We start from the raw sequence: 12,033 nt of genomic DNA, 5'->3' as shown, positions 1-12,033 counted from the left end.
GGCGGGGCCGTCTATATGATAGCCTACACCACTATGCATATTAATTGGAGCTCCAGTAACAAAAGAATTTATTTCAAGTAGATCATACCACCAATCAACATTTGGCTTTAGAGCAGTTACAGTTTGCTATAGAGTGCATGACATCTCTTGGAGAAGGATTATATTAAAAACCAGTAAGGAAAGCTCAAAAGTCGGGCGGGGCCGACTATATGATACCCTACACCACTATGCATATTTAGTAGAGCTCTCGTAAAAAGGTTTATACAGGGCATTTCAGAGCTCTATGAGATATTTGGTACAAAATCAATATCTATCTAATTCTATCTAATTCTATAGCTATCTCTGAACCAGGTTTCTCCAAATTTTACGTAGACTGGTGATTTGGGCTGATATTGACCATTTAGTGCACATTTAACCCGAAATCGGATGAAGATATATATGAGAGCTATATCCAAATCTGAACCGATTTCGATAAAATTTAAAACAGCTATTCCTGTGCTCCATCTAATACCTGGTACCAAATATCAAGGTTGTGGAGTGAATATTACGAATGTATGGGACTAAAACTCTAAATCGGATGAAACATATATATGGTTGCTATATCTATATCTGATCCGATTTTCACTAAATTTGATATACTTGCTTCTGGGCTGAATTTGGTCCGATGTACTAAAATTCAGTCCATTTGGACTTATATCGGCCATTTGGTGCACAATTAACCCGAAATCGGATGAAGATATGTATGGGAGCTATATCCAAATCTGAACCGATTTCGATAAAATTACAAACAGCTATTTCTGGGCTGTATCTTATATCTGGTACCAGATATCATTCTTGTGGAGTGCATATTACGAACGTGAGAGGCTTAAACACCAAATCGGATGAAAGATATATATGGGAGCTATAGCTATATCTGAACCGATTTTCTCCAAATTTATTATACTTGCTTCTAGGCCGAGCTCGGTTGGGTGTGCCAAAATTCAGGTAATTTGGACTGATAGTGGACATTTGGTGCACATTTAACCCGAAATCGGATGAAGATATATATGGGAGCTATAGCTGTTTCTGAACCGATTTTCTCCAAATTTGTTGTATTTGCTTTAAGGCTAATCTCGGTCACATGTGCCAAAATTCGGGCCATTTGGGCTGATATTGGCCATTTGGTGGTCAATTAACCCGAAATCGGATGAAGATATATATGGAAGCTATATCCAAATCTGAACCGATTTCGATAAAATTTAAAACAGCTATTTCTGTGCTCCATCTAATACCTGGTACCAAATATCACGGTTGTGGAGTGCATAGTAGGAATGTGAGGGACTTAAAGATCAAATCGGATGAAAGATATATATGGGAGCTATAGCTATATCTGAACCGATTTTCTCCAAATTTGATATACTTGCTTCTAGGCCGAACTCGGTTGGGTGTGCCAAAATTCAGGTAATTTGGACTGATAGTGGATATTTGGTGCACATTTAACCCGAAATCGGATGAAGATATATGGGAGCTATATCTAAATTTGATCCGATTCTCACCAATTTCAATAGGGTTCGTCCTTGGGCCAAAAAAATACTGTTTGGAAAATTTCATCTCAATCGGATAATAAATGCGACCTGCATTTTGTTCACAAGAATACATGGACAGACAGACGGACTGACATGCACAAATCGACTCAGAAAGTGATTCTATGAAGGTTCTCAAAAGTAACTATGGGTCTATCTCGTTTCCTTCTCCATGTTACAAACAAATGCACAAAGACATAATACCCTTACCACTATGTGGTGTAGGGTATAAATATATATCGGAGCCGAGTTGTACAAAATATATACGTACATCCCCAAAATTCACTCCATTTAGACTGATATTAGCCATTACTTGCACAATAAACCTGAAATCTTAGCCGTTCTTTATAAAATATCGTTGTTGTGAAATTCATATTACGAATTTGAGGGACATAAACACCAAATCGGATGAAACATATATATGGGAGCTATAGCTATATCTGAACCGATTTTCTCCGAAATCGATGTACTTGCTTCTAGACTGAATTCAGTCGGATGTGCCAAAATTCAGGACATTTGGACTGATATTGGCCATTTGGTGCACAATTAACCGAAGTCTGTTGAGGATCTATATGGGAGCTATATCCAAATCTGAACCAATCATGACCATATTTGATAAATTTATTTCAAAGCTGTACCTGATATCTGGTACCAAAGATCATTGCTGTTGAATGCATATTACACTTGTGAGGGACTTTAAACCCCAAATGAGGTAAAACATGTACATATATGGGAGATATAACTATATCTGAACCGATTTATACCAAATTTGAATTACTGGTAACCATCTGGTCCACAATAATCCTAATAACGGATAAAGATGTATATATGGGAGCTATAACCTAATCTGAACCGATCTCGATATAATTTGACAGATATATTTTCAAGTAGTATCTGATAACCGTTGCTAAATATAATTCTTCTGGAGTGCATATTACGCATGTGGGAGACTTAAAACCCCAAACATATAGATGAGAGCTATAGCTATATCTGAACCGATTTTTTTCCAAATTTTATTAGCTTGCTTCGAGACTTATTCGGTGGGATATACCAAAATATAGGTTATTTGGTGAACAATTAACCCGAAATCGGTTGAATACATATGGAAACTATATCTAAATCTGATCCGGTTAACAACAATTTCAATAGGGTTGGGCCAAACAAATATTGTTTGCAAAATTTCATCTCAATCGGGTAATAAATGTGATCTGCATTTTGTTCACATGAACACATGGACGGACGGACTGACATGCATATATCGACTCAGAAAGTTATTCTATTAAGATCCTCAAAAGTAATTATGGGTATATCGCGCTTCCTTCTCCATGTTACAAACAAATGCACAAAGACGTAATACCCTTACCACTATGTGGTGTAGGGTATGAATATAATGATATTTTTGCATCGTATATGTTAAATATACAAATTTCTTTTGATCAGAGAGTCGTAATGAAATGTGATCTAGGATAATTCTTCCTTTGCTACATTTCCCAAAAAGATATTTTAAAGGAAGATATTGACTCAGATTGGAATCTTATTAAATCATCAGTAAACGAATTAAAGAGTATCATTTTTTTTTTGGAAGTCATCAGAAATAGTGGATCAACATACTCCATATACTACGATTTTTGAAGGATAAGGGTTATAATTATTCATAATGTTAAAATGTGGGGAAAGTACCATCGGGAGTGGTCCCATAAATTTCATATTCTGATCAGATCACTGTTTGGTAAAAATATTGTAATATACAATATTTGAAGAAAATCGTTGACATACTTCACTTGTTTATCGTACCAGATCTTGTGTTGGTAGAAATATTGGGACGTGCGAAATTTGAAGAAAATTTGAAGTTATTAGTATGTTTACCCGTTGGTGGGAAGATATTAGAAGGAGTGGGTCGATATATTCCAACTTACCAGAAGGTGTGAGCCGGTATGTCACATTGAACACTCTATCTTATAATAGTTAAAATATGTGCAATATGTGCGAAATTTAAAAAAAAAATCTGATGCATATTTCGCATTTTATGAGAGTTTTAGATATTGCAAAATTTGTCCTTTGTGGAGAAGGTATTCAAAGAGGTAATCCGATATATCACATCTTCACATCAAATCTTGTTTTAGTAAAAATATTGTGATGTGGGAAGTTTGAAAATAATCGGATGCTTAGTTCGCATTTTATAAGCGTTTTGGTTGTTCACAATTTTGAACCTTTGTGGGGAAGGTACCAGAAGGAGTGGTTCGCTATACTCCATCTTTATACCCGATTTTGTAATGGTCAAAACATTAGGATGTGCGAAATTTAAAGAAAACCTGATGCATATTTCGCATTTTATGAGCATTTTAGATATTCCAAATATTGACCTTTTGTGGGGATGGTATTCAAAGGTGTAGTCGCTATATCCAATATTCACATCAGATCTTGTTTCACTAGAAATGTACAAAGTTTGAAAATAGTCCGATGTTTAATTTGCATTTTAAAAGCGTTTTGGTTGTTCAAAATTGTGAACCTTTGTGGGGGAGGTACAAGAAGGAGTGATCCGCTATACTCCATCTTTATACCCGATTTTGTGATGGTCAAAATATTGGGATAAGTGAAATTTGAAGAGAATTTGCATTACATTTCTCATTTTATGAGCGTTTTAGATATTCCAAATCTGGACCCCTTGTGGAGGAGGTACTAGAAGGAGTAGTCCGATCTTGTCCATTATCGCACCCAAACTTGCGGTAATGCAAATTTGCACCAAATCAGATTATCTGCTCTCTTTCTCTCTCTGTTGACCTTTTAGGGGGGAGGTACCAGAAGGAGTAGAAATCGATCTAAGTTTGACAAAAATATTACGATGTACCAATTTTGGACCAAATCGGATACTCCCTTCAATGGTTATCGTGTGCACCAGCCAAAGAGATAAACGGACGGACACTAATAGATCGACTCCAAATGCCCTAAAACGGATTTGGTTCAAAGAGACCTAGGGTCGAAAACAGTTATTTCGACTAGGCACGTTTTGGCCGTGTCAAATGATATACAGGGTGAGATTAAAAAACTGCAACAAAGTCAAACGCCATAATTTTTACATTTTTTTAATTTTATTGAATGAGAGCAAAAAATTTTAGAGTAAGCTTAGGTTTGTTCGAATTGGTCACCTTTAGCACGAATATGGCCTTCAAACGGCCAATCAAACCGTCACACTCTGTCCGAATGTTGCCCTGCGGTATTTTGGGCCATTCCCGGCGAAGCGCTTGCTTGAGGTGATACTCCAAAATACTCTAGACACAATAGACCAACGGATTGGTATCCGGATATTTTGGTGGGTATTGTGTGCTGGAAATGAAGCGAGGAACCTCATTTTGTAACCATCCTTGGGTGGCGCGCACTGAGTGCGATGGTGCTGAGTCCTGTTGGAATGTCCAAAATGTTTGCGTGCCCAATGCTTTAATACACCCTCTAGAATATTTTGGCGATAATATTCGGTATTTATTCTGATGGCACGATCGATTAGTACGAGCGGAGAGCGACTATCGGCTGTTATGGCGGCCCACACCATTACAATGGCCGGCGCTTGAGTTCTGGTGGCCAACCGAAGGTGCACATTTTCAGCTGACCTCTTTGGCAAGTAAACACGATCATTTTGTTGGTTTACAAACTGCTGGACAACGAATGTTTTCCCATAGGAGAAAGCCAAATTCGGCAGTTCACCACATTCGGCCAAGCGAAACAATTCTTTAGCTCTTTTGAGACTCTTTTCTTTCTGTTGAGGTGTAAGTTCTCGCACTTTTTGGAATTTCAATGGTATTACCCCGAGCTCATTTTTCAATATTTGCCGAATGGGACATTGCGATATGTTCAGCTCACGAGCCATATTTTTCCGATTTTACTGTTATTGCTCAGATTACATGTAATATAAGCCCAAATTGAATAGATTTTTTCAAATTCAACCTAATTTTATCATTTGGTGGAAATCGGTCCAATTTAGGTTTCTACAATTAATATTATTTAATATAATCCTTATCGAAGTTATAGCCTTACTGGTTAATTATATAGTTCTTGGGCTTTAGGTTCGAAGTAGACTTTTGATGTCATCTAGTAGAATTTTTTGGCAAATATGACTACGACTCCTTTTAAAGGTAGTTGTTCGACAAAAGTAATCCTCGTGCATTGTTGCTGAAGACACTATATAAATAAAATCAACGGATTTCAAGGAATCTTAATCCGAAAACTTAAAGAAATGTGGGATAGTGGTGAACTCCTGCCTCCTCTATTTATATTACTTTGCGATGTATATTTTCGAAAGCCAATATATATGGTTTCCAGTTTTAGCTCTGTTTTCACAATCTGCTGTACTCTCCCTGTAATTATTTTTTGTGTTGTTGTGGTGAATAACGAAGATAATTTATCCAACGTTTATCCGCGTTTACTTTATTTTTATATATTATCCCCATTGCAGATAAATTGGGTAATTTTTTTAAACAAGCCGCGGATGAATTAGAATTTACAAAATTTATTTTAATATTTTATCCATTCAAAAATCCATCCCTCCGTAAAAAATCCGTTGATATGTTTTTTTTTTTTTCACCATTTCAGCACAATCGGACTTTTGATTTTGACATTAAGCGCGCTATGGGTTTCAAGGCCATGGAACGACCCCCTGTTGCTGGGGAATTGCGTACACCCACACCCAGCTGGATGGGTATGGGTTTGAGTCGCACCTCGCCGGTACCCTTTGAAACTGTTGACGATTTATCACCTTGGCATCGTGGACCAACTGGCTGTACGACAGGTCTAGGAGGCGGAGCTGGCTCCCTTGTCTCTCCATATGGATTGGGTGCAACAACGGGTATTGTTGACTCAACACCAACAAATCGTCGTCTACAATTGACTCAATACAAGGATATACATACCCTGCTGACAGCACTGGGTCTGGAACATTACATCAGTAAGTGATTATATGCATTTTTGTGGAAAGTGGAATATTTTAGAATATTTGGAAAATGTTTGTGGAAGTGGAATTTTTAATATTTTCTTCTATTTTTTTTTAGAAATTTTCGTTTTAAACGAAATCGATTTGGAAATGTTTATGACCCTCACCGAGGAAAATCTCATGGAATTGGGTATAACAGCCTTTGGGGCACGCAAGAAAATGCTGGTTGCCATACACACATTGCAGGCCAACGAGGCAACCACATCCACCATGCCACAAACATCATCGAATGCCTCATCGCCACGATTTTCGGGATCTGCTGCACCGGGTGCTGAACGTAGACCCTCAAATCAGTGGTAGATCATAAAACAACTGATCCCTTTTTCGGGACTTGAATTGTAAAATTTTATTTTCAAAGTCTCCGTAATATTGAAACATTACAGTGGAAATTTAGAGACCCGGGTTCTTATAAATATTTAATATTGCAATTCAAGTCTTTTTTATATTTTTATTTCTCATTATTTTTTCTTTTGTATCTCTTAATATTGCATGCCTTATATAGATAATTTCTAACTAAATTATTAACTTTTGAATTCAGTGAAATATTTAAAAACTCAAAAAAAAAAAACTTTTTTCCCCATTTGAACAAAAATCCTTAAAAAAAGACTCTCTTACATTGAAATCCTGTAGAAAAAAACTACCTTTTTAACTACTCCAACATCTCTACACAAAACGTATGGTTTGTGAAGTAACCAATCGACTGTTGTCTTATGAAATTTAATTAATAAATTTTATATTCTCTAACTTACAACTAACTAAAAATAAAATAATAACAACAAATCAACGCGAACCTTTCTTCCGAATCTCACAAAAATGACTTATACTCGTATTTGTACACAAATTTCTTTAAAATAGACAACAGTTTGGTTTTCTTTACAACGCGTCAGTGTAGAGACCAAATTGATTTTCTTTTGATCTCGAAGTCTTTACCATTTTTTTTCTATTTATTTAATTTATTTTCTTTGTATTTATTATATTTTTTATTTTTATTATTTATTAATATTTTTTATTATGTATTTATTATTTCCTATTTTTTTGTAACCAAGTATTATTTTGAACTTTGCCACTTTATCAATCATCAACCCAATGAACTTTGAAATTTTGAAACACACATTTGTATGATTTTGTATTATTAAGCTGTAACTACTATTCGAAAAAAAACAATTTTAAAACAAATTTGAAAAAAAAACAACAACACATAATGAAATTACAAAACCCAAATAAAAAGATTATTAATCTCAGAACATAATGAAGAGGATGTGTATATTATTTAGCGATTACGAAGACACAATTTAAAAGAAATTTCCTTGGAGATTATGCTTAAATTGAAAGGAAGTATAAAATATATGGCTGGGAGAAATACAATCTCCGTTTCCATCTGAAATGGTGCCTTCCGGAATTTTTATAACTCCATATACCCTCCATGGAACATTCATTCCGTTTTTAACACTTCGAAATATTATTGATCAGCATAACATTTTATCGATGTCTATTTGGCCATGAAAAGAAGTAGGTTGGTAAACCTTTACTCAGATGTATTGTAGATCTGCAGGATTTTTGGAATTCCTATTCCAAAAATAGCCCCAGTTTTGAAGTAGGCCCATATAACTGTGATTTTGAATAAAAATTTGCTGTAAATTGTCTGTTTGTGTTTCCTTGCATAGCCTATATACATGCCCAAGTTTGATATAACCGGTATTCGGTATTTTTATGATTTGTGCAACACTTTTCACCTTGTTTTAAATTTGAGACCTAGAGATCGCAATTCCCTCCCCTTCTATGGCAGCAAGTCGAATAGATCCTTATCCGCTTAACCCCTATATAGTTGTACCCCCGATATTTGGTTTCACCAAAATTGCATTTTTTTTATCCAGAATTGCTTAAAATTCCGGACATAGAGATCGTAATAAGCGCTCGACAGAAAATTGGCAGAATAGCTCTACGTTTTCGTATATCCACAATGTAACTGTACTTCCCAAAATTCGGTGCTTTCACGGTTTTAGCCATATTTTTCACCGGAATTATTTCAAATTCAGATTTTGACGACTGTTTAACGAAGTTGTTTTAAAACTTGAAGTTGGTGTTGGTAATAGCGTTATGGTCATTTAAAACACCTTACTTTTCTTTGTTTTTAAATCTGAAGGAAAAACTAGCTAAAAACCGCGTAATGTTAATATTTAACGAGTTATGGCCATCTTAAAAGAAAACCTTCATTTTCATAAAACTAAATGAAAACAAGTAAGCAAAAGCTATAGTCGTGCGGGTCCGACTATGTGATACCCTGCAACACTACAAATATTAAAAGTCCCTAACTATTTTGCGATCATCTCTTAAAGCAAAAGGGCCCTCTGTACCCCTAAACTAAGCCTCATCTGTATGATAAGTTTATCTACGATATTTGTATGGAATTTTTCCCACAATAGTAGTGGTATATTCTACCCGCTGTCCTAAACTCTATCTTCATGCGAGATTTCGTGTCCTTTGGATTCTATTTGTGACCTTTATAACGGCAAAGAAGTCAGGACATCTTTGAAAACAATGAGCCTAACCCTTCTGAGCCTAACCTACCCTTTTTCGTGAGGATAATTGCAATCTGTATATAATAACCCCAACTTGTGTTGTAAAATGAAAAAATATTACAAAACGTATTCTTCAATATTATAAGTCAACAAAAATAGGAAGGAATAAATTGAAAGAAAACCAGTAAAGAAAGTCTTAAAGTCGGGCGGGGCCGACTTTATGATACCCTACAACACGCTGCTAATTAAGTAAATTTAAAAGTTTTTATGGGAGAATTCAATCTTACACGCTATGATTATAATTTAAAGTTCAAAGAACTAAATATGCCGAAGCATTTGTTTCTTTTAAATTCGGACTTTTATTGCCTATTTTGTGCAAAATTAATTTGAAATCATATAAAGATACATATGGGAGCTATATCCAAATCTGAACCGATCTCGATAAAATTTGGCAAATATATTTCTGAGCTGTATTTGATATATTTCCCTGAATATCGTTGTTACGGAGTGCATATTATGGCTGTGGGTTACAAATACAAGAAATCGGATGAACATTATATATGGGAGCTATAGCCATATCTGAACCGATCTTCACCAAATTTAGCATACCAACTTCTAGACTCAGTTGGTCGTATGTGCCAAATTCCATCATATTTGGGCAAATATTAGACTTTTGGTGTACAATAAAGAGTAAATCGGACGAAGTTATATATGGGAGCTATATCCAAAACTGGACCAATCTCGATAAAATTTAGCAAAGGTATTTCTGAGCTGCATTTGATATATTTCCCCAAATATTGTTGTTACACAGTGCATATTACGGCTGCGGAGGACAAAAATAACAAATCGGATGAACAATATATATGGAAGCTATAGCTATATCTGAACCGATTTCGATCAAATTTGGTACACTTATTTTCATGCCTAATTTGGTTGTATGTGCAAATTCCGTACAATTCGGGCTGATATTACACGTTTGGTGCACAATGAAAGGCAAATCGGACGAAGATATATATGGGAGCTATATCTAAATTTTTAACGATTATCTCCAATTTCAATAGGGTTTGTCCTTGGGCCAAACAAATGTTGTTTGGAAAATTTCATCTCAATCGGATAATAAATGCGACCTGCATTTTGTTCACAAGAATACATGGACAGACGGACGGACGGACTGACATGCATAAATCAACTCAGAAAGTGATTCTATGCAGATCATCAAAAGGAACTATGGGTCTATCTCGTTTCCTTTTGCCTGGTACAAACAAATGCACAAAGACATAATACCCTGACCACCTTGTGGTGTAGGGTATAAAAATCCGTTAAAAAAATCTGTTAAAATCTTAAACACACCGAATGTAGCCGTTTATTAGGGTCTATACGACAACGGGCATAGGCAACTGTTGTCATAAGCTATTACAATATTCAAATGCGAAACTTGAAAAAAATCTGTTCATAATTTAGCTAAAATCATCGAAATAACGAATATAGGGAGGTACCATGGGGGTTATAAAACGTGGACCTGCACAAACAATTTTCTGTCTTAGGCTGTAGTATCCATTACAAACTTCAAATACCAAGTTTGAAACAATCCCAGTAAATAATGTCGCTAAATCATCAAAATACCGAATATCGGGGTGGTACCGTTTCATGTGGGCTATACGAAGACGTGGAACTGCACAGACAATTTTCTGTCATAGGCTATAGTATTCATTACGAACTTCAAATACCAAATTTGAAAACATTCTGGGGAATAATGTCGCTAAAATCATACAAATACCGAATATTGGGGTACCGTTATATATGGCTATACAAAGACGTGAATCTGCACAGACAATTTTCTGGCATAGGCCGTAGTATCCATTACAAACTTCAAATACCAAATTTGAAACAATTCCGGTAAATAATGTCGCTAAAATTATCAAAATACTCCATATCCGGAGGTACCGTTATATGGGGGATATACGAAGACTAGGTCCACGTCTTCGGCCCATTTTCAATACCAAAAACCATGCAGACATAATACACATTCGAGTAATTTTTTTATCAACTTACTTTATTTCGTTCGGTAGCTAGAGTGATTTGCACAGACGGGCATTGCTAAATCGACATAGAATTTTATGCTGATCAAGAATATATATACTTTGGGGGGTCTAAAATGTATATTTTTAGGTGTTACAAACGGAATGACAAACTCAATATACCCTCCATACTATGGTGGAGGGAATAAAATTCTGATACATCGTAACGAAATTTGATAAATTTAAGAATATTTGTCATTTGCCGGGTTCTTTCAAAGATTGACAGTTTTCAAATTTTAATTGTTACAGTTTTCAAATATTAATTGTTACAGTTTTGAAATAGCTGGTGATAAGACATGTATCAACGACACACACCTTTTCCACTTTATCGGTACAGTACATATAACTAGAGCAATGACACATTACAACTATTATAATTCCTTTTATATCGCTAGGGGTGGATTGCCTGTTAGGGTTGCCGGTTACAACAAATGGAATTACGAGCAGCTAAGTTGAAGTCCGAATGCTTAAAAATATTGTGGTGCCAGTTTTATATAAATTATTAAGTCTTAACATGAGTGTAGGTTTCAGGAATTTTGAGTGAAAATATTCAAGTTACTCAAATTTAAATTTTGGAAATATTAATGAGTGTGAGATAACTATAAACTAAAACCAGTAAAGAAAGTCCTAAAGTCGGGCGGGGCCATTTGGTCCAAAATTAATTTGAAATCAGATAAAGATATACACATCCAAATCTGAACCGATCTCTATAAAATTTAGCAAAGGTATTTCTGAGCTGTATTTGATATATTTCCCTGAATATCGTTGTTACGGAGTGCATATTACTAGAAATCGGATGAACAATATATATGGGAGCTATAGCTATATCTGAACCGATCCTCACCAAATTTGGCATACTACCTTCTAGTCTCAATTTGGTCGTATGTGCCAAA

The 12,033-nt window shown here is 35.4% G+C and overlaps 1 protein-coding gene across 4 annotated transcripts in view; it reads left to right on the top strand.

Annotated features, from left to right (window-relative positions):
- The window catches only part of LOC101888541 (protein bicaudal C), a 29,215-nt gene extending 21,508 nt beyond the window's left edge, over positions 1 to 7,707 (top strand). For all 4 annotated transcript variants that reach the window (XM_059131401.1, XM_059131399.1, XM_059131402.1 and 1 more), the window contains exons 12-13: positions 6,147 to 6,498; positions 6,602 to 7,707. In XM_059131401.1, coding sequence (XP_058987384.1) covers positions 6,147 to 6,498; positions 6,602 to 6,843 — 594 coding nt within the window. In that variant the 3' untranslated portion in view covers positions 6,844 to 7,707. The remainder of the gene's footprint in view (positions 1 to 6,146; positions 6,499 to 6,601) is intronic.
- Positions 7,708 to 12,033: the final 4,326 nt, after the last annotated feature.

The sequence above is a fragment of the Musca domestica genome, unplaced genomic scaffold (assembly GCF_030504385.1).
Source record: "Musca domestica strain aabys unplaced genomic scaffold, Musca_domestica.polishedcontigs.V.1.1 87, whole genome shotgun sequence".
NCBI classification, from domain to species: domain Eukaryota; kingdom Metazoa; phylum Arthropoda; class Insecta; order Diptera; family Muscidae; genus Musca; species Musca domestica.
Note: the sequence above shows the minus strand (reverse complement) of the source record. Positions and strands in the feature narration are given on the sequence as shown.